The sequence below is a fragment of the Botrytis byssoidea genome, assembly GCF_014898295.1.
Source record: "Botrytis byssoidea strain MUCL 94 chromosome Unknown BBYS_004, whole genome shotgun sequence".
NCBI lineage: Eukaryota > Fungi > Ascomycota > Leotiomycetes > Helotiales > Sclerotiniaceae > Botrytis > Botrytis byssoidea.
This window is the reverse complement of record NW_024065845.1, coordinates 1,614,056-1,641,498: the sequence shown is the minus strand read 5'-3', so window position 1 is coordinate 1,641,498 and position 27,443 is coordinate 1,614,056. Positions and strand designations below refer to the sequence as shown.

General features: G+C 43.5%; 10 protein-coding genes across 10 annotated transcripts; 3 read left to right on the top strand and 7 right to left on the bottom strand.

Moving 5' to 3' along the window:
• Positions 1–561: 561 nt before the first annotated feature.
• EAE97_002590 (uncharacterized protein) lies at positions 562–923 on the top strand (the record flags this gene model as incomplete). The annotated part of the gene is made up of 2 exons (XM_038873101.1): positions 562–755; positions 842–923. The coding sequence occupies 2 exons, from the start codon at positions 562–564 to the stop codon at positions 921–923; spliced, it is 276 nt and encodes a 91-aa protein (XP_038736307.1).
• A 179-nt stretch (positions 924–1,102) lies between these two features.
• EAE97_002589 (uncharacterized protein) lies at positions 1,103–3,124 on the bottom strand (the record flags this gene model as incomplete). Its single annotated transcript, XM_038873100.1, has 1 exon — positions 1,103–3,124. One exon carries the CDS (start codon positions 3,122–3,124, stop codon positions 1,103–1,105), a length of 2,022 nt encoding a protein of 673 aa, XP_038736306.1.
• A 221-nt stretch (positions 3,125–3,345) lies between these two features.
• Positions 3,346–4,628, top strand: EAE97_002588 (uncharacterized protein; the record flags this gene model as incomplete). Its single annotated transcript, XM_038873099.1, has 2 exons — positions 3,346–3,409; positions 3,466–4,628. The coding sequence occupies 2 exons, from the start codon at positions 3,346–3,348 to the stop codon at positions 4,626–4,628; spliced, it is 1,227 nt and encodes a 408-aa protein (XP_038736305.1).
• A 405-nt stretch (positions 4,629–5,033) lies between these two features.
• Positions 5,034–5,337, bottom strand: EAE97_002587 (uncharacterized protein; the record flags this gene model as incomplete). Its single annotated transcript, XM_038873098.1, has 2 exons — positions 5,034–5,058; positions 5,126–5,337. 2 exons carry the CDS (start codon positions 5,335–5,337, stop codon positions 5,034–5,036), a joined length of 237 nt encoding a protein of 78 aa, XP_038736304.1.
• An 869-nt stretch (positions 5,338–6,206) lies between these two features.
• EAE97_002586 (uncharacterized protein) lies at positions 6,207–8,116 on the top strand. Its single transcript, XM_038873097.1, has 3 exons — positions 6,207–6,628; positions 6,842–7,594; positions 7,649–8,116. Exons 1-3 carry the CDS (start codon positions 6,626–6,628, stop codon positions 7,796–7,798), a joined length of 906 nt encoding a protein of 301 aa, XP_038736303.1. The 5' UTR covers positions 6,207–6,625; the 3' UTR covers positions 7,799–8,116.
• Positions 8,117–11,123: 3,007 nt separating this feature from the next.
• On the bottom strand, positions 11,124–16,375 carry EAE97_002585 (uncharacterized protein; the record flags this gene model as incomplete). Its single annotated transcript, XM_038873096.1, has 7 exons — positions 11,124–11,980; positions 12,034–13,661; positions 13,712–14,019; positions 14,068–14,234; positions 14,287–15,237; positions 15,301–15,750; positions 15,809–16,375. The coding sequence occupies 7 exons, from the start codon at positions 16,373–16,375 to the stop codon at positions 11,363–11,365; spliced, it is 4,689 nt and encodes a 1,562-aa protein (XP_038736302.1). The 3' UTR covers positions 11,124–11,362.
• Positions 16,376–19,243: 2,868 nt separating this feature from the next.
• Positions 19,244–19,964, bottom strand: EAE97_002584 (uncharacterized protein; the record flags this gene model as incomplete). Its single annotated transcript, XM_038873095.1, has 3 exons — positions 19,244–19,335; positions 19,394–19,850; positions 19,905–19,964. 3 exons carry the CDS (start codon positions 19,962–19,964, stop codon positions 19,244–19,246), a joined length of 609 nt encoding a protein of 202 aa, XP_038736301.1.
• A 1,405-nt stretch (positions 19,965–21,369) lies between these two features.
• On the bottom strand, positions 21,370–24,665 carry EAE97_002583 (uncharacterized protein; the record flags this gene model as incomplete). Its single annotated transcript, XM_038873094.1, has 6 exons — positions 21,370–22,517; positions 22,573–23,002; positions 23,053–23,658; positions 23,796–24,040; positions 24,089–24,172; positions 24,224–24,665. 6 exons carry the CDS (start codon positions 24,663–24,665, stop codon positions 21,370–21,372), a joined length of 2,955 nt encoding a protein of 984 aa, XP_038736300.1.
• A 455-nt stretch (positions 24,666–25,120) lies between these two features.
• On the bottom strand, positions 25,121–25,620 carry EAE97_002582 (uncharacterized protein; the record flags this gene model as incomplete). The annotated part of the gene is made up of 2 exons (XM_038873093.1): positions 25,121–25,508; positions 25,565–25,620. 2 exons carry the CDS (start codon positions 25,618–25,620, stop codon positions 25,121–25,123), a joined length of 444 nt encoding a protein of 147 aa, XP_038736299.1.
• Positions 25,621–26,017: 397 nt separating this feature from the next.
• Positions 26,018–27,155, bottom strand: EAE97_002581 (uncharacterized protein; the record flags this gene model as incomplete). The annotated part of the gene is made up of 5 exons (XM_038873092.1): positions 26,018–26,038; positions 26,087–26,295; positions 26,347–26,729; positions 26,994–27,033; positions 27,116–27,155. 5 exons carry the CDS (start codon positions 27,153–27,155, stop codon positions 26,018–26,020), a joined length of 693 nt encoding a protein of 230 aa, XP_038736298.1.
• Positions 27,156–27,443: the final 288 nt, after the last annotated feature.

Below are 27,443 nucleotides of genomic sequence, written 5' to 3'. Positions count from 1 at the left end.
AAACATGGGACGGCGTACCAAAGCCATCAAAAACCCATGCCGTACTTCTCCTGCACATCTTCTCCATCATCCACAAACAGGACGTAGGTACATACCTATACACACTTCAGCAATCTCTCCTTCTAGAACCCTTCTACGCATCGCTAGGATGTCTGCATCAATCTCGTGCGATGATCTCCCCTGCTCGCGTTACACCTATCCATAAAATGATCTGTATCGACGTATATCCTATCCAACATATGCACCGATATCGCGTGCGTGGTCGCATAGAGGAGGTACCTATGTATCACGCAAGTATCTCATCACCGGTAAACAGTATGCCATGATACGATACCAAGTACCATCCACCCATCATTTTGTTCCTCTGGCACAAAAACGTTGTTCATTTTATTTTCTTTCGGGCTCTGGTTGAGATGAACATGCTTCTCGGGGAGACAGGCAATCTTGTGTTTGTGTATTTTGTGCTACATAACATAGCAAGGCTAGGTAGGTAGGTATCTAGGTACCTCCGAACAATAACGCCGACCCAAACCGAGATACTGTGGAAAGAAAGAAAGAAAGATGCATTTACCTATCCCATCTACACTTTACAACCAATTGAAAAATGTGACAAACGAAACTTACTTCGGACAGCTGGGTCAAGAACCAGTCACAGTCAATCGAGCTACTCCAGGGCTTCCAACTATTGAATTCTTGGTGCCCGAAGAGCAAGAAAGGCCGAAAGAGATACGAGTACTGGTAGACAGTTATTGTACGTATGTACATACATACAAAATAAAAGAGACTGTATTGTAATTGCAAGTAACATATTGTGCTTTCTTGACATGTTAACCACGTATAGAACAGACGAGCAAAATGAGCTGGAAGCCGGGAGGCGGGCCGCGCTTCCAGAAGCTGATTTGGCCCAATCCGGCGCGGTGTGACCTGATGGGGATCGGATTGTTATGTGTTGTATGTAGGTACGTATTTTGTATCTTTCATGGTACTTCAGATGGGTATTGTACAATTAGGATTATGATGTGATATGAGGAGCTAGGGTATGATATAATATGATATGATGTGATTATGATACGTGTGCAAGTATATTCCATTTTGTGTGCACTCACTCATCCGTAAGCACCCTGGTCCAATCGAATTTCTTCCAACGATTTCTGAAGCCGTCCAATCTTTTATCCCCTCCTCGACTCCACCGGCCTTGTCGTTTGATAACATCAGGCTCAATATCCAACATGCCGCCGATGATTTCTCTCGCGAAGAGATCCCCCCTGGGCCATCGATTGGCGTCTTCAACTATATGTCCCAAGCCACCATCTAGGTCAAACCACGCATGAAAATAGGGCATCTCCTTAGCGATCGATCGGCGGAAGGCTAGTTTTCCAAGGCCATCTCGTGCGCGTGCTGCAGTGTCGATGAGCTTCTTATGTTGTGTCCACTCTTCATCCGAGGACAGGATGGCTTCTTTGAAAAAGGCTGGCGCGGTTTCTCCTAGGCTATAGGGCAGTGGTACTGCTTGCATGGCTGCGTGCATCTTTCGGTGTGGTGTTGCGGCATTTTCGTAAAATACTACATCTCGTCCTTGATCATGATACATGCGCGTTAGACATTTCATGAAGTTTCTAATTTCCTCCCACTCATCGTCGTCGCATTCAAGAAGGTTTGTCCGGTGCTGAATGGGTACAATGACGGCTCCACCATCACTCAGTTCCGGCTCTGTCGGGAGTGTTAAATAGACTCGTGTACCAAGAGATACGAGTGGCGCAACAGGGGGTTGATTTTTGTCTTCATGATGACACAATTGGCAGGAGTCCAGAATGCGATTCATCTTTTGAAAATCTCCTATGGCTGTATTCCTCAAGTTAATTTCAGACTTTTGGACGCGCTTCGCAAGCTTGTTTGCATTATCGTCCATGTAGTCGAGGTCATTATCGAATTTAGCATCTTTCGCGATGCGTTCAGCGGCTCGCATACCATCACCGCCGGCTTGTCCTTTGGTCCGTCGTTCCTCACGCACCATATCTTCAATAGTCATATCTTCATTCTCTTCCACCAAACCTCTCTCGCGGCCCCTCTTATTGTCGATCGACTTCACTTCTCCACGAGTTCCCGCCAACATTCTGCTGTCCATCTTTCCCAATACTACCATACCGGGTTCTGAAGTAGTTGCTAATCCGGCGGAAGCTGCAGCATTGTATTCAGCCTCAAGTCTCGCAGCGTCAGGCGATTTCTTGAGCTTGGCTTTCATCATTTGAGCCTTCAATCGATTCAGGGCCGTGGCATCGAGCTGAACAGGGGGTGCATTTGTTTCTTCCATAATCTCCCCTTGCGGTAGATTTGCTGGCTCATCATGGTGTGGTATCGAACCTCTTCTGATGCCTAGATCTAATTTTCTCTCTTGAAACAACTCTCCGCTGGGCTTCTCTTTCCCAACATAGCCTTCCCCATATAGTCTTCGGCGGTCAAGCTCAATTTGTTCTTCTCGCGCATCATCGAACTCCCGTAGACCTCCAAATCGCGCAATAGCTATCTCATCGATGGGCTTTCCACTCTGTTCCGCCTGTGTATATACTGCCTTCAACTTCGTCATGCGCCATCGAGCTCCTGAATCTCCAAATGTATAATCGACGTCATGTCCAGCTTCGATATCGTCCAACTTTTTGACTCCTTCATTTAGATCTTGTAAATGCTGATTGAGTTCATTTTTATGAACCTTCAAATCGTAATCAGGTCTGGGTGCGACTTTTGGCTCTGTAGGCTTTTTAGATCCTTTTTGTGTATAATCGAACTCGAAAGCTGTCGGATCCGTCATCCAAGAATCGCGAGTAGCTTTTGGTTCAACTTCTGCTTCCTCCTCATCTGGAATTGGTAAATCTTCCTTGGGATCTGATGATTTTTCGTGCTTGCGCTTCCTTCTGTCCTCATCTTCTTCCTCGTGTCTAGAATGTCTCGATCGCTTATGTCGGTGGTCGTCTCTATCTTCATCGTCGTCCTCTCTGGACCTGTGGTGCCGTGATCTATGATGATGTCGATGCTTCCGATCCTTATCTTTGCGCGAGCTTCTTTCACTTTTTTCCCTCTCTAACTTTTCCGCTGCTAAGCTTTTCTCAAACTCGTCCAAGCCGTCCATTGTTGTAAAGTTTATTGATACAATGAAATTTGATGTTTTTAATGATGGTTGCCCAATACCTACCGGTAGCGAGAAGCATTACGGGAGCGCTACTTTAGCTAGGTACGAAATTTATTTGAAGGACCATGCATCCCACTTCGCACCCCGCCAAATTCCTCTACTTACACCTCACAAACACAAGCCGATTTTTCTCTTTGACAAACGAATAAAACATCTACGATATGGCGGATTCTAAGAAACCAGAGGCTTCTAAGCCTGTTTCTATTGTGTGTGTAGGCATGGCCGGTGAGTTTATGTTTATTTGTATTTAATGAATGCGCCCGCTAATTCTCCTCCGACAGGTTCTGGTAAAACTACCTTTATGCAACGAATAAATTCTCATCTACACGGCAAGAAAGAGCCTCCGTATGTCCTCAACCTGGATCCTGCTGTGCGAAATGTTCCATTCGAGAGTAATATCGATATCCGCGACTCTGTCAACTATCAAGAAGTGATGAAAAGTTACAACCTTGGACCAAACGGAGGAATTCTCACATCGCTCAACCTCTTTGCCACAAAGATTGATCAAATATTGACCGTTCTCGAAAAGCGCACTATTCCCGATCCCGAGAAGCCAGATGCGACTCCCATCAAACATATTTTGGTCGATACGCCAGGTCAAATTGAGGTTTTCGTTTGGAGTGCTTCGGGAAGCATCTTATTGGATTCTTTGGCTTCGACTTTCCCGACGGTTATTGCATATATCATTGATACACCAAGAACTTCATCTACGAGTACTTTTATGAGTAACATGCTGTATGCATGCAGCATTCTATACAAGACAAAACTGCCAATGATTCTGGTCTTCAACAAAACGGATGTTAAGGATGCTGAATTTGCTAAGGAATGGATGACAGACTTCGAATCTTTCCAGGCTGCTCTCAGAGAAGAGGAGGAGGCAGGAAGCTTCGGTGGCCTAGAGGGAGGTGCTGGTGGATTAGGTGGTGGTAGTGGATATATGGGATCGTTGCTCAATAGCATGAGTTTGATGTTGGAAGAGTTTTACAGTCATTTGAGTGTGGTGGGCGTCAGTTCCATGACTGGTGCAGGTATTGATGAGTTCTTTGAGGCTGTGTCAGAGAAGGCTAAGGAGTTTGAAAGAGATTATAAGCCAGAATTGGAACGCCGAAGAAGACAGAGGGATGCAGAGAAGGAGGAAAATCGAGGAAAGGAATTGGACAAATTGATGAAAGATATGGCTGTTTCGGGAGAGCCTTCATCTTCTAAAGCCAAAGGTCCACCAAATGCTAAACCCTCCACCGATATGGATACGCTAAGTGATATGGAGGACTCTGATGACGATCTAGCGGCCGGTGGAGATGACGATGAGGACGGTGGGGATAACATTGAAGGATTAAGCTCAAGATACAAGGCAGCTTTGGCAGATGGAGGAGGCCCATCTAATGCAGACGATCACAGCTTCACTCGATACATTAGAGCTAGCCAAATGAATAATATGCAATAGGCGTGGAGTAGGGGCAAGATTGGCGAAATGGGCAAAGGAGTTCTAGGCTTAGGGGTTTTAGCATTTAACGGCGCATCTATGCTATGTGGTGGCGCATATTGATACCAAAATATAGCTTTGGGTAGAAAAAAATGTAATTCAATGTACACAATATGATTGTCCTAGTCCTCTATCGAACATACGCCGGCCATCGAGTAGTGACAATCTTTTTATACCCATGCGCCTCGAGATTTGTCTCGTACCTTGACCATTACCACTCCATCAAAATTGTATCAACCATTTCCCAGACCCCTCCCAAATCTCTTCATTCTCCAATGCTCTCGCAAATCTTTTCTATCCTCACATATTCCATCACATGGCCTCGTTTGCTCTCAATTTACCCATCCACTCCGCACATTTACCCAATCATCTTGCCTCGAATTGAACCATTCTATCACCAAAGTAAGTTTCTCTTCCGCAAAATTTAACACCCCGCTCTTCTCGAAAAGTCCACATACCTGGAGGTTCTCTCCTTGTACAAAACACGATGACCGCACTCTTTGCATCTAATCGGATCGCCTCTCTTCAACATAACACTTGCATTACAATCGCCGCACAGATATTTGATCGCAGGTCCGTCGCCCAAAACTCCGGATGCGCCATATGGATTGGGGGCTTGGGTGGGGTTTGTCGCTGGGACAGAGGTAGGTACTTGGTAATCGTCTGACATATTGAATGCTTTACTTTTGGTGATGGAAGGTTTGTGTTTGTGGGAGTGGTGGAATATGGTTGTGGAGGAGGGTGTAGCGGGAAGATTTTCTTACAAAGAGAGATGGATTATTATTGAGCGGAAGGCTGAGAAATTATTGTGGGGTACAGCGGCGAGAGAAGAGGCTAGATTACTTTGGGGTTAGACAGGTACCTATGTATATGTATATCAAAACGCTAGTCTCAAGCTTCACTCAAGATATATTTTCACTTATTTAAGTTAATCTTGATAGGATTCCCAAAATAGAATATCAAAGTGTTCCGAGACCAGTTCTGCTGTGACAGAATCATGAGATTCCTGCATGAAATGCCTCTGGTACTTATAAGTTATTATGAGAGATTACGTGGTCCTGCTGTACTGCTGATGCATTGTAAAGAATTTGGTACTTGAGGCTTTAAACTATTTATTTACCTATTAGATAACCTTACCTAGGTAGGTAGGTAGGTAGGTAGGTAGGTAGGTACCTATGGCTAACAATCTTCCATAATCCCATAATCTATCAATACATCTATCTAGCTATATTTATCCTGATGATCAATATCGATACTCTACTCTATACTGAAATCCAGCTTCCAGCTTCCAGCTCGAATACTCATCCCATTCTACCTACTCGAGTACCTCCCTCCCTCCAGCCAGCCTACCTAGCTACATCCAATTTGGCGATTTTGCAATTTGGCGATTAATAATTAAGCTTTCTATTGCACGGACTCACTGGTCCTTCACTTGAACCAATCATTCTCTTATACAAAATCTATATCCTTGTCATTCCGCATCTAGCCCTTGCCGGAATCTACATACAGAGTAACAAACTCCTTCACCTTTTTCCTTCAACCTCAACTGCTTGCTTTTTGCTTTTTGCTCGTGCTCGTGCTTGTGCTTGTGCTCGTGCTCTCTCATCCCACCAACCTCATGCAAGCACCAACAATTTATTATTTATTACATGCAATCATATCGACAAATCTGGTAGTACTCAACCCACGCAACCATGGAATAATCCAAACTTTCTCTTTTTCTCCCTCTCATACATTTTGTATCCGCATTCGTTCATGCTCATCAGTAATATCCTCTCTTCTATAAACCATCGGGTTGTGGCGATCTCATTGTAGCCCATCTTTTTTTTTTTTGGAATACCCTCAAACTTTTGATACGCCTTCTTCATAATCTCCATAGTCTCCATACATAGATCTATAAAATCTAATTCAATAATACGTGCGTGCACGTCAATACTTGATTTCGCATATGATGCATCATGGTATGTTCTCTCTTTACAATCCATTCAAATACATCTTTCGTATTTCCCAGTAGGACTTTGTTGCGCCAACTTCCAATGTCTGAAATGTTTGAATTAGTTTGAAATATTCAAACTGAATTCAGGAGTCAAACATTGTCCAACTACTGAAGAAGATTAAATCAAATATTCAAATCAGGTCGAGAAGTTAACCGCTGACATGAATTTTTTATTCAGGGCTGTTGTTTTTCCAGACCCCGCACTGAATACTCTGCCGGAGCTGGTGCTTCCTCTTCTCAAGCAATCGCATCATCCTCGCGACCTCAGTCCCGATCAGGTCAAGCTAGACCATCGACCAATGCCTCCACTAGTAGCAATCCTCCTCCCCGGAACCACCACCGCATTCCCCTTGATGAACATCTAAACAAACCTCTGAAGCCCCATGTATGGATGAGTGGAAGTAAGTTATGGACACGACGAGAAATAGATCGAGCACGGATAGAATTCTTCGACACTCGTGTTACAGGCAGACCCGAGATATGGCAAGCTATAAGAGCTTCGTTGGAAGTAATGTGGAAAGGTGGAGAGCCTGGTGAGGATGATGGGGGTCTAGCAACTGCGCAAATGATATTGAATGCGGCAGAAATTACGCTACCGGATGGAGATATGGCAATTAGGGGATGTTATGACAGTACAGGTGCATTATATCGTGTACCCGAACACGTTGTTTCTGATCCAGCGAACATCTTAGACGATGCTACGGTAGAAGCAACAGGGAAGAGCGACGATGAGGGAGATGCGGCGGAAGAAAGTGAGGAGGTCGATGAGGAAATGTTAAGGAGGAGAGAAACGAAAGGGAAAGCCAAGGCGAAAGAGATGATATCAGTGAAAGCGAGGTTCCAACATGGTATTAATGGAGATATAGTGTTCAAAATTGGGAAGAACGATCCGGTGCGCTCACTTATCAAAATAATTACGCAGAGGCTTGAGGTTTGTATCTCTCAAAGGTTTTCCCCAACTTCCAAAGCTAATTAAGTGAATTAGATTTCTCCACCCAAACATGTGAAAATCAATTACATGGGCAAACTCCTCAAAGAAGGCTCATCACTGACAGCACAAGGGTGGCAGGAAGGTCACATTGTTAATGCTTGGGTACTTGAGTCGAGCAAAACAGCGTCGAATCGAGAGTCGTAGTGAAGTTGTACATAATAACGGCCCTCGCTCAGCACTTCCTCTACAAACGACATTACGAACTAACAACAGTTTTCTCGTTTTTCCTTTGGGCAATACCCCATCCATACTTGGCGTTATAGGATAGGCTTCAACGGGCGGAACGAATCTGGTTGGAATACCTTGGTTGGTTCTGCCTGCGTATTCATATATCTGATCCATCAGCGTTGTCATTTTTTTATTTTTTTATTTTTTTAAAGCTATACCCCTCCTCTTCATACAGACAATGCCGTGCAATACGCACCTACATAATAATAAAACCCAATAATAGTACTACTCATGGTACCTGATAGTCCAGAATGGCAGAACATACGTGAATGTTTGAGCGTTCGATGTTCCAGATCAATTGAATGTTCTCGGTAGCTTGGATGTTACACTTGAGATGAATATTTGAGTGATCTGGAGTCCAAAATAGGTTCAGATGACAATGCCTGATGTAAAACCAACACTCGCACATCAGAGCCGATTCCAATACCAAGAAACACATCTTTTCGGTCAACAGCTCGCAAAATTGACCATCCTAAAACTACCTACAGAAGGGGGGCCAAGACTCATCACCTACTCATGTTCAGAGGGTTTGCTCAGCAAACAATACATACCTATTTATCTCGAACGCTCGAACGTCTGGACCTGGCTATCGACAAACATCACTCGCTTTGCATTCGAGATTTGTGTATTTCTCCATCTCTTACTCACATTTGGTTAGCTACCTGTCACATGGCCAGGTTTTCTTGACTAGGTTTTCTTGACTAGGTATGGAGCTCCTGTTTTCTTTCCTGGTGGAAGTAAAGTAGGTAGGTAGATAGGTAGGTAGGTATGTAGGTATTTTTCATGGACTTTTTTTCTGCTCTTGATGTGAAGTGATATTATAGGGTGGGTTTGTGTGTATATACTAGGTAGGTATATATATATATATATGTGTGTGTGTGTCTAATTAGAGCAGAGATTGTGATTTAATATTTGAGAGTTTTTTGGGGGGGGAGAGGGGTTAAAATTATGAATAAAAGTAAGAAAGGATTTGATATCTCTATGGGACTTGGTTTTCACTTATAGGTGTGATTCTTTTTTGGGGGGGGGGGGGAGAATGTATGTTTTCTGAGTTTTGTAATATGATGTGTATAGATAGTCACTGGAATTGATCTTGTTATGAATGTGCCTCGAAAAGACTAATCTCTACTCGAGTACCAATCTCATTGTTACAATTTACAATGCATACTGGAGATTTTGGCTCTACGAAATAGTTTTTGGGCGGGCTGTGCTGTTCTGGTGGTGGTGGAACGGCATGAGTGAGTGAGTGAGTGAGTGAGTGAGTGAGTGAGAGTGAGTGAGTGGGGTGAAGAGATAAGATTAAGATTAAAAGATCGGAGCGGAGAGAGGGAGGGAGAGAGGGAAAAGCTTGTCTGTCTCGACAAGGACCCCTCTACTCCACCACCCGAAAAAGAAAAAAAAAATCTCTTCTCTATTCTCCTCCTTCTCCACCTCTATTTATCTCTGCTTTCATTTCTGACATTCTAATTCCCTAGTGAGTGTCTGCTCATTCGCAAACTTTAAAAATTGCCACAAAGATTCAACATTCCAAAAAGGTAAAAAATCAAGCGTCTTCAATGAATGATGGGAATTGAGCCCAACGGGGGGGTCGAACCCCCAACCTTGTGATGGACTAGAACATCTTGCGATGAATAAGAGTCACACGCTCTACCGATTGAGCTAGCCGGGCAGGCTTTGCTTGAGCTTTGTTGAAGGAAGGTTTCTTATTCAAAATTATATTCTATGTAATGGGGCGAAGGAAAAATCTTTAAAGAGTTTGAAGGTAAGCGAGGGAGGTGGAGCGGGGTATGTAACTACCCCGGAAGTATACTTAAGCATAGAAGCATTCTTGGAACTTAGCTAGGAATAGCTGCGAATGGATTGTATGGAAAGGAATTGTCTCTTGATATAGTAGGGTGCTTGCATACTCAGTTTTAGGGTCTGTTGTGTATGTCATGTCATTACTCGGTGATCTGATTCTAGAGCTGGAAGGATAGATAATATCGAAGCCTTCATTCACACTTCTTCATTATGACCTCTAGGAGTCTAGAGGGTCAGGTGTCATTGGCTCGTAGGAGACATGTACTATGAACGATGAACCAAATATGATATCTCCTCAATGGCCTTAAACTGTCTTGTTAGACTTTTAAGGAATAGCAAATCTCACATCCGTTGGCTAGACCTACCTAGGTATATGAAGAAAATCTTATGTTCATGTTCTTGAGAAATCCTTTAGATTCTTGCACGACTATGGTCTAGAATTTACGCTGCTCTCTAGAGTATTTGCATAGTGAGCTCAGCTCCAATTGAACTATTGCGTCGGTCAATGATGCTGCAAGGACGATATATTGAACTGGGCGAGCATAAAGCTGTGGTAGATGGCATTGCATGAAGTCGCATTCGAAGATGAGATGAGATTGAAGAGAAGAATGAGGTTGGATCGAGAGATATAGGTATCTTATGTTGTCGAGTTTGAAGTGAGTTGGCCGAATTTTCGAACGGATGCTCGAATCATAGATGAGATTAAACAAGTACGATCAAGGAACTGAATCGACATTGACATAAACATGATAATAATAAGAAAGTTTCAGTAAAAACAAAGCGTGGTGACTTGCTGAAACCTCAACTCGGAAGTAGCAAAGACAAAATCAATCATTCGCACCTCATATTCCCAAGTCCAAGTATTCAAGAGAGAGCATGAATCCTTTCGTTTCTTCTCTCATTCATCACTGCATCGTCGTTTCCAAAAAAAAAATCAACATATTCATTCGCAATTTCCGACGTCCCGCTTCTACGGAGTGGGTAGGTAACTTTTCTTCCGCTTGTTAGATCTGAAGTTTTGTGATTTGCTACAGATGAAGAGAGAGAATACATCACAAATCAATTCAAAATTCATGTCGTAATCCCACCACGGAGCAAAATGATCACTTATAATTCATCCCATTCTCATGCAGAGATTGTGTGGTTGGAAAGCGGTTCCCATGGTTTGGACTGCTACCTGACGATCAAAGACTTTTAAAATGCGAGCGGTTTTCGTTTCAGCGATCCGAGAAACTTCCAGATTTCGATGTATACAGATGTGTCGATCGAATTGCGGGATTGGAAGAGCTGTGATGATTTCAATTGCATGCAGAAATTGGATGTCGGAATTGAAAGCGTTGTCTCATTATCATTGAGTGGAATGTTCAGTGAAGTATCAACATAGAACAAGCATGTTCTGCTACACGGTCTCGAGCACAAAAATCGTCAAGTAGAAGTGACATATCTTCATAATTATAATAATCATTATCTAATCTAATCTAATCCGAACTGAATGTTCCTCAAAAAGCTTTTCCCTTCAACACATCCGGCACGAGAGCCGAAGTCTGAACAAATATCCCCCATGTGTGTCTTAACACACTAATAACACTAGGTATCTCAACGCTAAATACAAAATTGAATTTGAGTAATTAATGGCATTATCTTCTCATTAGTCCATCATCTGCATATCTCATCAATGCCCTACTTAGATTCCGTCACACTTTTCTTCTCCTTTCCTTTGAAAGCACTCTTGACCTTCCCGACCAGCTTGCCTAATCCCCCAAACAAGGTGGCAAAGCCAAAGCTCCATCCGCGAATTCTCACCGTGTAGATGAAGAAGTAAACCAATGCCCAATTGCTGATGCAAAATGCCAGGAAAATACCAAAATATTTCCACTTGTCATCGGGAGTGACGTTCAAATTCCTCATGTATTCCTCACCGCTGGCGTATGGACAATATCCACAGTTTGTCGTCGCATCCGGGTTCGTCAAGTAACCTACTCCAGCAGAAGTAACAAAGTCACTAGCATAAGAGGAACATGTTTGGCCCGATGGAGGATTGAAATAGGCAGCTTCATTTGAAGCACATTCGACAGGAACATTGGAGAGGGTAGCAGCGATGACACCGCCGATCCAGTAAGTGGCTGGATTAACGTAATAGAGCCAGTAGCGCCAGAAAACGGAGATTTGAGCGTAAGGGCGAACAACACCGTTAAAGAGACCGAACATGACGAAGAAGAAGGGCAGAACATTGGAGATTACGGTGAATGAGGGTGCGAAAGCGCAAATCCATTGACCCCATGACGCTTGGAAAAGGAACTATAAAGTAATGAGTAACTTGCAGTAAGAGAGTGGGTTAAGAAGGAACTTACGAATAGCATTGTCATGAGGAACACGTAACCTGACGTAGAAGAATCACTTGGGAGACCAGTGGGCCAGTACCATAGCGCCCAATAAATGACTGCCCCGACAATAGCGATTGGGATCTCGGCGACGATATTTGCAGTGCAAAAAGCAACCCAACCATAGATTCTCGAAGGGAGTTCTCGGGCTTCCCAAAGCGCGCGATTCTGGTAGAACTTAGGCACAACAGCATTGACAATGGTAGGCGGGATGAGAATAATCAAGAACGATGTGAACATTCGGTTCTGCATATCAATGATGCTGTAACCCAGCTGCCAAAATGTGAAGCCGTTGAAGATACCGATGATGACAGATGTGAACAGTTTTCCGTAGAGATATGATGGATCACGCCAGTATTGAGTGAAGAGACGTTTCGTTAATTCAGTTGTCTGTAGCATGACCGGAGAAGCAAATTCACGCTGAGAGTTAGCTTCCGGAGCGGCAATTTGGCCACGCTCGGATTTGATGCGCTCAATCTCCTGCATGACGGTCTTGTTTTCGTTGGAGTTGAGCCATTCCTCATTCCAATTAATTTTCTTGCCATCGCGACGTTTTCCTCCCTTGGCAGCAGTTTCAAGAATGAACTCGGCGACGTTCTTTTGGGGTGGGCATTGTACTCCACGGTCAGCGAAATATTTTACCACCGCCGAACCGTTTTCGCCGACAGGTCCGAAGTAGAATGTATTGCCACCTGGATTCAAGGCTAGGATCATATCGAACTCTTGGATAAGGACCGAGGAGGGTTGATGGATTGTACAAACGATAGCTTGACCGGCTGCAGAAAGCTTCTTCAAGAAACGAACTATGGAATAGGCAGATTGTGAATCGAGACCAGAAGTGGGCTCATCCAAAAAGAGTAGAAGGTTAGGTTTTGCTGCCAGTTCTACACCAATGGTGACTCTCTTCCTCTGCTCTACACCCAAAGATCTGACCAAAGCATCTTGCATATCTCCCAATTCGAGGAGATCAATGATTTTGTCTACGTACTCAATCTTCTCCGCTCTTGGAACCGTATGTTCTTGTCGAAGAATGGCCGAGAACTCAAGTGCTTCTCGAATAGTAGCCGTGCCGTCATGAAGATCCATTTGTTCGCAGAATCCTGTACCTCTCTGAAATTCAGTGCCTAGTGGTCGTCCATCAACTAACATATCACCAGTAACTACACCTGTCTTTTGACGTTGAGAAAGGGTATTCAGGAGTGTTGTCTTTCCTGCTCCACTAGCTCCCATCAATGCCACCATAAAGCCAGGTTTTGCATAACCGTTGACCTTGTTGAGGAGTTTGCGCTCACCACCAAGATATGGCACCGTGTACTCGACGTTTTCCCATGTAAACACAGATTCAGAGCCAGTGATATCTTTCAGTGCTTCTTCTTGGGGTGGCTCAAGAGTGTTACTGGAAGAGGCGCCGCTTGTAGGTATTGGACTAGTAGAAGCTGGTGAGTTTTCTTCATCAAGTGTGGCATTTTCTGCCTTGACCTTGTTCTTTGCGGCCTTTGAACGCTTGAACTCAAGTGCACCGCCACCGCCAGAAGTAAAGTCGAATATTTCAGTGGCAACGGCAGTAACAATTATGTAGAGGACAGTCCAAGCAATCACTATAGCATATTAGATACCGAAACTTATGTGGAGAATTATCAATACTAACCGACACCGAAATTCCTCCAGAGATGAGACCTGGAGTAATTGAAACTTTGTTCCAGATATCTAGCTCCTGACACACTTAAGCTTCCAACCTCAGCACCAGTAGATGCACAACCCTGAAACTCGGGATTCGTATACCCTGGACCACTGGGGACAATTTGATCCGGGGCACAAGGGATATTCTTGTTATAGAATTCATCTGAAATAACGGCTTCGAAGGAATATGACAGAGGGTTGATGTAATAAAGCCATCCAAACCAGATATATTCAGACACCAATTGTGGTTTAGGAATTACGTAACCAGTGTAGATACTATATATTGTCAATAAGGCACCCGTCTAAGATATGAGCATAACTTACATCAGAAGATTGAGTCCAATACCCGAAAATCTAACAGCATCATCAATCGATGGCGAAAGTGCGGCAAACATACGATATAAAGAGGTGATGCAAATTGTCGTAAGGTAAATAAACAACACGTAGATGAAGTACTTTCCAGCATCCACATCAAGTCCGGTTATGAAATACTATGATTGGTTAGTATAATTACCACACAGTCAGGATTGACAAAGTACGTACCACTACAATAGAGAAAGGAACAACCTGCAGCAACAAAAGCGGGAAATCTTGAACGACACGAGCAACTACAACGGCTGACGGACGGTAGAAAGCATAATCTTTGTGTCTGGAAATGATTGGTCTACCACCGACAGCTTTCATTAATTCAGATAATTGAAGCCATCCAAGGAACAGAATTGAGAAGAAGAGGGTACCACCCCGGGAGAAGTTTCCAAGGGTGTTGGACGATTGACCATGAAACAAGGAGCCAACGATCAAGCTGTTGGAAATGATAATGAAAAATTTGGTATATAAAGTTGTCTTGTCTCCCAGAGTCAATTCAACCTCACGCTTTGTGCAAGCAAGGACTTGACGAAAGAATGAGACTGTGTAAGGTGATCGGGGACCAACAGTCTTGGATTTCGTTTCTTCCACAGAGGCTTTGAATTGTCGTGCGTCCGCATGGTCGGTTTCGTGTAGCATCCTTTCATAAGAATTGACATCTTCCAGAAGTAACTTATAATCTTCGCTTTCTCTAAAGGCTTTCTCAAGTTCAATGGGGCCTTTTGGAATGGGTCCTTGGAAATCCTTTTGGAATCGGCGTTCGGCAGGATCCGTGCAAGCCGTCAGAAAGTCTGCGGTGGTCTGTCTTGGTGGGCAATAGTATCCTATTTTCTCGAAGTAGCTCTTGGCGGCACCTGCTGGACCTGAATACACCATTCGTCCCTCATCGATTACTAATACTTTATCCATGAGCTCATATATTTGCTCTCCAGCTTGATACAGGGTGACCAATGTCGTCCTGTTGCTGATATCGGTCATCACTCTAAGTGAGTTAGCGTAGTCTAATGCAGTGGATGCATCGAGTCCACGAGTCGAGTTATCCCAAGAGACGACTGTGCTCTTAGTAGCCAGTGTTTCTGCAATTGAAACTCGCTTCCGCTCACCACCAGAAACACCTCGGACGAAAGCCTGCGAAAGTTGTCAGAATATATTTTCTAAAATCGCAATCAGGTAGAGAGATTGAAAACTCACATCTCCAACAAGGGTATGACGCGTATGGGAAATACCAAACATCTTCAGAAGCGCTGTAATTATCGTTGGGATGTCTCCTTTTTCGTGCTTTTTGGTCTTGTTTAGGAGCGAGAAATCCAAAGTTTGTTCAACTGTAAGACTTGGAAAGTGCTGATCATCTTCTTCGTTGTAGTTTACCTCTCCTCGGTAATGTTTTGCTTGCTCTTCGGCAGAAATACCTCCATATGAGACTTCTCCAGTGACTCCAGCAAAATCACCCCTCTTGTTGGAAATAGCTTTGAGGAATGTACTGCATCCAGAGCCAGGCCTTCCCAAAACTAAGAGCATTTCTCCATCTCTTACACAACCAGTAAAATCGTGAATTAAATCGCGTCTCAGGCCATTTGCTCCTGGTTTAGGGAGTACAGGGATGAATCGCGTCAATAACTTGTACAAGTCGGGTCCGAATGTCTACATTGTACAAATTAGATTGAGGCATTTTGTGAACTCGGAACAGAGAAATACTTACACCCATAATAGCAGATGGAAGAGTTTTGACATATGTTGACGTTGCACCAACCCCCTGCACAGTCAAGTTTTTGTATATCACACCGACCTTCTTTGCACTCCCTCTTGTATTTCGTTTCTCAAAATGACCGTCCCTGAGAAAGTCACCCAGTACGAATTCATCCTCGTCCTCAGCCGCCACCTCCTCGAGCTTTTCCTCTTCTTCATGTGCCTCTATGTCTTCACCAGCGGTCGCTCGTGAGCGGCGACTCGCGTTAGTTATAGTTCTCTTCATTGCCGATGGTTTTCTGGTAGTAGCTGCACTCTTTTGTGAACGAGTTCTTGACAAATGCGTGAGTTGATGGCGCAAGTCTTCGTAGTCGTGCATAGCAGTCGAGCAATTGACTGGACCGCCTTGCTCATGTTCTCCCCATGTTCCATCATTGTTTATCTCGCTCTCTGAGGATGAGCCATCGTGAGGCTGAACCAGCTCTCCACGATAGTTATCTGAATGGAGTGGAATCTGAGCTCCTTCTCGTCCCTCGATAGCTCTCTCTGCGTACATCCGCTCATCATGTGTATAAAACATTTTCACGGTGGTCGCACGCAAAGTGCCGTGAATGAGATGGTAGAGTGTTTACAGAATAAAGATCTAAAGCTAAACAGACCCTAGATTTATATAAAAGCAAGGGAGGCTTAGAAAGATATATTGGAGATATGATAGAAACTAGTGCTGGCAAATTGATCAACTTAGCTCCAGATATTGAGAAGGATTACAAATCGGCAAATCAAAAATATCAAAAGGGTAGTAATTTAGGGGGCTCATGCATGCTTAGTGTGCCCGTTTTTAACATTTCCAGGGAGAACTGCAGAATACCGTGAAATATTATCAGAGAGATGGACCTATTAGTATCAGATTGTGGATGTGGTGGGGTGCAGCATATTTTGCTTCTGATCTGTGCCCAGCTTATCAATCAAAGAAGAGAAACAGCTTAATTGGAAATTGGCAAAGGATTGTGTAACTCAAATCGATGATTTTCGTACCGATTAAGCTAGACGGACAGGACTTTATTCTAGAACCGGCAGCTAAAATGGCGGACTAGTCATAGAGTAGTAAGTTTGTGAGTATTAATGAGTCGAAGTAACCGAGAAAATAATGATGACGAACGGTAAGCTACCAAGATACCATGGCAAAGTTGTCCATAGTGTAGCGTATGACGAAAGAGGCCCATTTCCTAGTGCGGTTTATGGCACCTGGCAACTAGAGCTAGTATCCAGAAAAAGGAGCTTCCCCCCGCTTGTTTGTTGGGAGATGAAAGCGGTAACGGTGACGGTGATAAGGGAGGTAAGACTGAACTAGGCAATAAGCGATCAAGCTCCAAGGGAAGATCCATCCATTGATTCCACTCGCTTGGTTTATTATCTCGACTATCTATCACGAAATATATTATCTTTCTTTGTTGTAACCTTGCCCTGAAGATCTTTCATGAGATTAGAAATCATGAATCCGCATTTCTTCTCTTCCACCGTATGATTGGATGAATAGATTAACCCGTTTAGGTAGGTTCGAGGCAATGACTCTTGTAGCATTCAACAAAATCTTTTCTTTCTCGTCCTCGAACCAAAGATCGATTGCTTGAGTCAAAACCCAAAAGTAAGAAGCACGAAGATGTTCAACCGGAAACGTTAATCGTTCTTTCGGTACCTTCCAGAACCTAATTTTAAAAAAAATAATTCCGAATCGGCTTTTATTTTGAAGAAGGAAATGCATTCTAGGATTGACAGAGAAGCTAGCCAATCAATCGGAATTGATGACCCGGATATGAAAATACCAAGTCCGGCTAGCTGGTTAGGTCTAATCGTATTGTTGTACCCATGATCTTTTGAGTGGATATGAAAAATCTTATAACAACCTCAGGTTATTTGTTTCAAATGTCATTTTTTCCATTTTTAATAAATCTAAGGAATCGTTGAGGTTTGGTTGTGCTTTATCATACTTCCGCATTCTCCTGCGGAAGTTGCGGGTATACAATTGATGAGAAATACAATATATCAATTACAAAAGTTCACCCATTCCTCAGCCCTAGTACCTTGGAAGATACCGCTATTCATTACGGTTCAGGAACTCGGGTCTAATCCCAGCGCACGTCAGCAAAAGGGATAGATATTAAGAATACGTGAATACGTGCATTATGCATTCGACTGACTGATCTTCACGACCAAAGAAATTTCCAGAACTGTCTCCCTGGAGCAATCTCGGCTGAAGTCATTTTTCTACCAAGGAGGACTTTCCGTGTCTCTCATTCTCTCATTGTCTCTTATTGTCAATTGGTACAATCTACTTGGAGGGATTGCATAATCAGCGACGTCAACTGTAGTGACCATTTGACGAATCTTGCTAGCGAGTATCTTTTAGAATGCGAGGGTCTTAGATGGTCCACGCATTGATAAGATAGCAGTCTGACCGGAGAAGACTCAACATCTCTCCAGCGTAAAGTTCAGCCTGATGTTAATTTTAGGTTACTCTTCGGCATGTGGTCGGTCTTCTTTCTACGCCATGTAATTTGTTTCAGAATGACATATCCTTTTTCTTTCAGAGGTGAGGATTTTCGTCCTTCTTTTCTGATGATCTGATCTGCGAGGCATAGAGAAAACAGAACAAATGTCAAATTATGGTACAGTGCACTTGTTTTTTTATACATTTTTCCGATTGTTTCAAGCCTTGAAGCAGTATATTATCAGACTCAGTGTTTCAATCTTCCGAATGGTTTCAGTATGCATTAAGTTTTGATCATTCAAAATGGCTCGGGTGACTGAAATGGATTAAGGTCTAGAGTAAGCTCTGCATCTAGGACAGGTACGCTAATTGAACTCTATTTGGTATTCAGAATTGAGTACAATATTCGTCATAACGATATGCCAGACGGATTTTGCAGCTGTTCTGCTTATTGCAGGCTGGATTGTTGCACATCTCCTACTTAAGAGACAACCTTCAATTATCATCTTTATCAAGCTTTCGACAAGTACTTTCAACCCACCAGAAGACCACGCTGTTTTCTTGAACGAGACTGAATACAGAACGAAAATGTGACCCAGGCATCCTCAATCAGAATGTTCACCAGCGGCAGCGCTTTCTTTTAACAGTCAAATAATGCCAAATATTCACGATTGAGAAAAGATCCATTCAATCATATCTATAATAGGAAAATAGCCAGATTTTTTAATCCTGTGTTACATCAAAAATAAGAACGAGTGATTATTTCGTCTGTCACCAGAGACCAGCTCGATCTGTGAATACTAAGCCGCCCACCCGCTCAAAAGAATGCCCGATACGCCGCCCTATTTGCATCAGGAAGGTATGTACAAACTACTCAATCCAGTTCCATCCAAATTCATCCAATTCAACACATGACTCTGATTTCGAGTAATACCACACCAGTAAAGAATCTAAACTTCTTTACATAAAAACAGCGAATGCAACACCAAGGCCAGCAACTGCAGCCATTCCTCCATTATGGGATAGAGATGCGGCACCACCAGTGGAGATAGCTAATACATCGAAGTTAGCAAGATGATTTCAAGAGCTCTAAGAGAGGGGAGAACGAACCTGGAGAAGTTGAAGTAGCAGAAGCGCCACCAGCCCCGGATGCCGATGCAGCCCCTTTACCTGAAGCGGAAGCGGATCCCTTGCCAGTATTTTCAGTTCCAGACCCCTTTGTCGAGCTCCCTCCGGTCTCTTTTGCAGAGCCAGCTCCTGCTGTCTTGGAAGCCTTTCCGCCAGATCCAGTACCCTTGGCTGCACCATTGCCATCGCCACCAGAGCTTGCTCCCCCTGTGGACTTAGCAGATCCTGCTCCTTGTGCACCAGTTGCCTTTGCAGAGCCACCATCAGCTTTAGCTCCGGTTCCCTTGGCAGATCCTGACTCGTTGGAATCCTTACGGCGGTACGGGCCGTGTACGACACGGGGAGCCAAGCTGGGTTTTGCACCAGTTCCGCTGGGCTTAGCAGCTCCGAACGCGGTTGCCTTAGCAGCACCTACAGCGGTTCCGCTTCCAGAGAGGCCCTAGGAATATGTTAGATGAGATGGGGAGTCGATGGAAAAACAGAAATAACTTACAGATGAAGCAGAGACAGTTGCGGCAGCAAGAGCCAAGAAGAGAGCGCTCGAGAATTGCATTGTGAAAGTTGGATATTGATACTGAACTTGAAAAAGATTTGGATATGATGATATGTAATTGGACTAAAAGACCTGCTTTGGAAAAGACCAGCTTCGTGTTGGGGGTTGAGTAGATGAGTGGATGAATGATGAGGATAATAAATTGGAAAGCACAGTGATGACAGTCCACATTATAACTTGTCAAAGTCCTTGGCAATATCAACCCAAGTATCCGAAATCAGAAGCATAAACTTCAACCACCCGCTAAAAGATATCCCACATAATTCGCAACACAGAAGCATTGGTCAACTGAAGGTCCAGTTGAACTCCAAGACAAATTTAATTGGGACTTCTCCGCCCTTCATACCCTTAAGTTGAACATTCTATTCTTAGGAGTCAACGCAGCGAGGAGAAAAGAAGCTGCAGGCGAGGAATTCATGCATGTTTGCTCAACTTCCCTGTTAGCAACCAATTCGAAAAATGATAGACGCCAGTAACAACAACTCTGTGGCGTCTAAAGTTATAGATGCCACTACTTGACATCTCGCACTGACGGTCTGATCGAGTTGCAGTGGGGAGGTCTTTTACCCTCAGACTTCACATCAATACCCTCCAGCAACTCCTCTTTTGTCGGACGACGGGACTATTCATTCACTAATACAATCAGTGAATACTGCACTCTCGTCGTCATTTTCGCATACACAACAATGAAATTGAATCTCTCAATTTCTTCAATCCTGCATGAATAAATGTTGTATTCGCGTTGCAGTCTCAACTATGTCCCATCGAAATGAAGAGAGACGACTTCGTCTCTACTGCCATTTTTTGCAGGAATACGGACCATAATTCTGTTTCCTTAGCTGGTATCGCGTTCATGGCCACCAAAATAATTGAAATAACACAGAGTATTACTGGCACATTGGCCCATTCTGAAACTAGACGAGTATCACAGGCGGAAAAAAATACTTGCTTTTTCGGTCCTCGCGGCTCACTAGGATGTTTTACTAATTTGCAAATGTGAATTCTGGGTTAAAATACTCAGTTTAATGTTCATTTGGACGGAAATGATTAAGGCATTGATGAATTTTTGTCTGGTATTAATCAAAGTGATTTAATGGTGAAGCTAAGTGCTTCATTTCAGCCCTATCAGGAGAGCAAGTGGGCCCTGATAAGTTCCAAGAGATCCCCGCCACGCCTTACTCCATACATCTTCGAAATTTGAAAGATGAATCTTTCGCGTCTCGACATCAATCTGAGGGAAATGGAATTATAGTTCGCAATTATCAGACGAAAATTGTATCTGTTTGAGAGATCTTGCAACTTGATCAATACTAGAGCGATCATTGCATATTTTATAAGCTATATTTAGAACGATCAACTTGATCAACATAATTTCGAACATTGGTGAGAAAGATCAACAGCGGTTCTACAAATCCGAATTCTCGAAACCTTGTTTCATGTCTTGTCCACTCTCGACATCCAGAATGTTTCGGAGAATACTTCGGACGTCGATGACGACATTATTACCACCCGACAGAGTAAAGTTTTGCTCAAGAAAGCGTCTCCCAATATTTTCTGCATCCTTCAAGTCTTGAGCATCTTTCTCCGAAGCATTTGCCGCAACAGCTTGCATGAGATCCTCTCCCCGAGCAGCTAACAATATCAGATCCTCAGCTCTTTCGACAATAGCAGGATCTATTCCATTCATTGCAGCACAAGAAGTACCAAAACTGGAAGTACTTCTACCTAGCACAAAATTGTATAGGTACGTAACTTGATTGTCAGCTAGGTCAGATTGTTTGTTCACATAAACATCCATATGACCAAAAGCCAATTCCGGTCTTGGAGACAAATACCCGTTCTCGAATATTTCGTGAAAATGGGTTGCACCGAGAACTTTTGGTCGACGTGATTCAAGCCCAAGAAAATATTCGAACACGCCACAAGCCAGGCCAGCGCCATCTGTTGAATTTGTACCTTTACCAAACTCATCAATAACCACAAGACTACGGTGGGTTGCAAGGGTTGTACAGAGAGCTATCTGTTGCAGGTCAATCATGAAGGCGCTTTGATTTCGGGAAACATTTTCACGAGTAGTTATTCGAGTTAATATCTTATCCGTAAGACCTACAACCGCTTTGTCCGCCGGGACATAACTGCCAATATGAGCCAAATAAACAATCAGAGCGGTTTGCTTGAGATAAACACTCTTTCCAGAATAATTTGGCCCAGTCATAAGGAGCATACTTGGGCCTTCGATGCCTTCCGAGTCCCGGTGAGTACTCGAGGAAGGTTCTTGATCAATTGGTATGGAGTGTCCTGACCCGCCCACAAGGTAACAGCCGTTTGGTACATACGATGGGACTGTAAGCTCTTGAAGAGGATGTCGTCCGCCTCGTATGTCAATTACATTGGCTTGCGTGATAGTTGGTGGATTGAAACGATATTTAATAGCTCCGAGAGCCAGTGCAACGAGACTATCAAGTTCTCCGCATAAATCTGACACTGTAATGAGAAGATTCTCCTGTTCCAGTACACGCACAGTGAGGTGATGTATGATTTCGATCTCTCTGTCTAACGAACAACGCACAATCAGTATGTGCTGTAAATCGATGTCCGAGTAACTTACCTGTAATCATGCTGTACATATCGCCAATGTACTCGTCCATTTGTCTCATATGCCCGTTCTTGTAATATACTTTCTCGTCACTGACAAATGTTTGAGACCATTCATCTTCGTCGGTTCCCTCACCTTTATATTTTCCTTCGCCTGTATTAGGATCAAGTTGTACCACTGTCAGAAAACCAAGTTGTGGAAAATATATGCAATTTTCGACATATTGGCGAGCCCATTCAGGTATATCATCTGACATTTTCTGTTGGACTTCGGTAAGAAGGCTTTCCATACCGTCATATGTTCTTTTCATCCCGTCTAGCTCCGGGTCAACACCTTGTCTGACAGTGACACGATGTTGTTCAGCCGATCTTTCAAAATCTATCGTCTTGGTAATTGCTTGACCAATACCAAGAAGGTCATTGGGGCGAGTTTCACCGAGGAGCTAGTATAATGGTTCAGCTTATGTCCTTTGGACGATGTAGGCATTCTCACCTTGCCAGCAATGATAGTCTTATCGCCTATCAGCCCTCGCAATGCTTCTAGTATCTTGAGCGAACGGTAGGTAAATGACAGGATGCTCCCCCAAACGCCACTTTTGACTGCTGTTGCCTTCGTAGAACCTCCACTCACACCTTTCTGAAGATTTACTACCACAGTCCTGATATCTTTGACACTCTTCAGGCTCCTTTGAAGTTCTTGTAATATAGGTCCATTCCCTGGAAGTAAAAAGACACCTATTGTGAAGAGTCTTTCCTTAATTACCGAAATATCTATGCTTGGCCTCATGAACATCTTCCGAAGCTTCTGCTTACCCTGTGGTGTGCTAGCCAAATTATAGAACAGACCAAAAACGGATAGGCTTTCTTTTGATCCTGATGTAGACTTATTTGGTCCTTGCATATGAGAGTTCGGATGAGACTCGGATTGGATGATTTGGAGTGATGATAATGTATCTGCATTTACGAACATCATATCCGTTAACGAAGACATCTCGATAGTGCGGACCCTGAATGCAATCAATGCAGCCTCGTCATTAGGAAGGTAATCTACACTTCGTCGTCGTCCGAGGTAATTAAGCACCGCACCGGCACAGCCAACCTATAAGCACGTTATTAGTAAAGCCATGTGGTGCTTGTTGTTCTCACCTCAACACTCATTGTAGGTCAACTGTATCTACCTGATTAGGATTGAGATGCAATGCCATTTAGATGAACAAAGCAAGATGCATGGCCTACCGAGATTTTGCTATCCAGATCAATCCAGCCTGCAAGTCTCATGAATCTTCCTTCACGGCCCTTACCACTCAAGTCTGCCTGATCATGAGTGTGATTTCCAGCTAGTTCATCACCAGGTGTAGCAAGCATCATTCCAGGGCCCCTTAGGCCTTCAATACCCAAGCTAGCCAACTTGTTCTTTGCGGTCTCATAATAAAATTCCGAGGCCGGTCGGGAATCGAGAATATATGAGCCGAATATATCATCTGTAAGGTCAGCCTAGCATCAATTGGCGCCTTTCACCAAAAACCTACTGGCGTCTCCTCGGTCGATGCCCTTGGCATCTCTTTGAAGAAGATCTTCAAGTGCCTCCTCGCAACGGGTGCTTATTAGGATTACTTTGATACCGTTAGTATAAACAATATCTAAAGGCTTTCATAAGACCCTACCAGTGGGATCGACGTGAACTTTTAGAGTGTCAATTATGTCAAGTCCAGCCATACTGATATCTGCCATCATGCATAATTTTTCTTCTCTCGCGAGATAATATGCGCACCCTACTGTACCACGTCCTTTCAATTCGACAGCCATGACAACTTCATTCATGGAATCGCAATCTTCGCGTTCTTGAATATCAGCCTCGTTCTCTCCCGGTTCGACAATGTTGACCTCATCTTGCACTGATGATGGGGAGGCTACATGTGCTGATTCTGAGTTCATCGATATTCTGTTACAGGGAGGAGAAAGGTGGATTGAAGACGAATTATATTCATCCCGTTGTACGGAACCAGCTGTCAATGAGCTTGGCCCGATTCTTGACGATTGTCCTCGGGAGGATGACTGGTCAGAACCTGCACCGGAAGTAACTCGCCGACGCTTAAACGGTGGCATACTAATGCTTCTCATAAGATTTCGAACACTGTAATAAAATAAGGGAAGTGAGAGGGAATAATCAAGAAGGTGAATAACTTTTGAAATAAGTCAAGATCAGATTCGAGATGTGAAAGGTGAGAGCACTACGGAAGTGATTTTGCCAAGCGAAAATCATTCCTCCCTCATTTGTACAACTTTACTACTTGTATGTACATAGCTAAAGACGCTCGAGATGTTCAAGCCAGTAAATGTATTAGAATGTTTCAATGATACCAAGGTAGTAGATACACACTCAAAATTGGGTTGTTTGAGCAGTATATGAATTTTTGTGCCACTTCATGATATTTGTCTGCAACCCAAAATATCATTTCTCCAACTATGTGCAACGTAGCTCCCCAGCCAAGATCATTCATATCACAGCGTCCACAGAATCAATATCATACAACCCCCCCCCTGATATTTGCCCCCTCGATCTATAACTCTTTTGTTGGAATTTGTTCCCCTCCTTCCCTGATCCACTCCGCAAACTCGTGTCTTTGCCTTCTGATGTCTATGAAGCTTGGTCGACTCTCAAGGACTCTGAAGGGGTTTCCAACAAAATCTTTGTCCACCTCTCCATCTGCGTCCATAAAGCCTTTCGCTCCCTCTCGCTCAATTTTACCTGCCCAAACCCGCCATTGTATAGGTCGTAATTCTGGTGTGCCTAAAACTAAGCCAAGACAAACAATAAAAATCGATACTATGGTCTCGATAGATATGTCGATTGGTAGAGAGGCAGTAGTTGTAGCGTGGGAGGAGATAGAGGATAGATGGGCAACTCCTGTAGATTGTAGGGCCGAGTGTTCGTGGGCAGAATAGCAGCTAAAGAATAATATCTGTCAGTGATTGCAGAATCGTTTAGATTTCGGTATACTTACGCGTGCGTGAGAAACAACAAGCCGAGGCCCGTAATTGATTTGGAGATCCAAGTCATGCTGGAGAATGTAGTGTTTTGTTAAAATATTGTGGGTTGTCAAAGTTTCCAGCTTGTCCTCGTTATTAGTAAAGGTGCGGCTCCTTGGGAACCGTAAGCGCGATAGTGGGCAATCGGTTTGTCTTTTACAGATATGCGAGTAAAATATTACAAAAACATTAATTTGGCACAAATGAATCACAAAAGTAATCTGCATGTAAAATTTATGTACTTGTTATGGCTTTTTTTGCATTTCAATTCTATCCCAGTCCATGATTATCATCATTTCGTAAAACTTATTTTTTATCATAATAATTTATTGACTGATCAGAGTCAAAACCTCCATAGGTAACGTGGAATCATCTCAGGAACAGGAACGAAGCGGAAGTCGAAGGTAAAACCTAGACGTAATGATGCTTTATAGCTTTTGCATGGCAGCCTGTTCTTATTAGCCGTTGTCAATGGGATCAGAAGGGGCATAGCATACAATATCGGAGGATTGGACATAGTCCTCGAACTCAGCAATCTCCTCTTGCAAATCATCAAGACCAATCTTGTCATCCTCAATGACCAAGTTGATCTGCAACTTCTTGATACCGAAACCAACAGCAACAAGTTTAGAAGCACCCCAAACGAGACCGTCCTTCTCGATGCCACGAACAGCAGCCTCCAATGCGGCCATGTCGGTCTCATCATCTATAAATCGATCAGTATTGTTATCAGCGTCAAATCAAAAACCCGACTTACCCCATGGCTTGACATCCATTGTGACGACAGACTTGGCAGCAGGCTTGCTCTTGCCCTCCTTCTTCTTCTTGTACTCGGCCAGACGCTCCTCCTTAATTCTGGCAGCCTCCGCATCTTCTTCCTCGTCATCACTGCCGAAAAGATCGACCTCATCATCATCCTCTTCCTCGGCAGCTGGAGCCTTTGCTGGGTTCAAGGTAGCCTCGGTCTTATCTGGGCCATATGAAGTGTATTCCTTGGAAGCATCACCTGGGAGGGTACCGAATTCCTCGGTCCAGGAGTTGATGTGCTTGTACCATCTAGCAACGTGGGGGAATTTTGCGGCATCTGGGGCGGATTGCTGAGCCTTGAAGACGGCTACATCAGCTTGGCTTGGGGAGTATCTATAACCTCTAGTTAATATTTTCTTCGATCATTTTCTGGGTAAATCGCTGCAATGAAAGTAGAGAAATCAGAGATGCAAAAAAGCTTGGTTTATCGCCATAATGCGGTTCTTGAGGCCGCTCAGTAACACGGACCAATGTTGCTCATCATATTAGGAATTGTTCGAGGAGGGGTACTGATGCGCAAATAGACACATCATGGATGCTGCCTCGCAGGTAGAAATGAAAACGGACAGATGTCCAGATAAGAAATTAAACACATACCCAACGATGTATGAACGAGTCTCCAACCAGTTGTTGAGCACTAAGTCAAGTCAATTTCTGCGCTTTTTCAAAATTCTTCGACTTGAGATTATCTATCTCTATCGTGGCGGGGAAAAGCTTACTGGTAAGACCAGCATCGTTGACAAAGTCTGTGAATCCCATTGTAAAAAATGTAAGATATCTTCTTTCTTGATATTAGAGGTGAAGAATTTTTTATCTTTTTTAAGAAAGGAGGAAAACAAACAAAATTGGTGATGTTGATTGTGATGAGGAGTGGTGGGGTGAGTCAAATTTTGGGAAGAAGATGGAACTTCAAAAATGGTGCTTTCGGCTGCTTTCCACGGTGTGAAAATTTGATTGGCTCAGGCATTGTCTACAATCGCTTAAAGCGAAATTAAATTAGCTACAATCGAGAGACACCTAGTGGCGGGGCGGGATCAGGCTTGATTC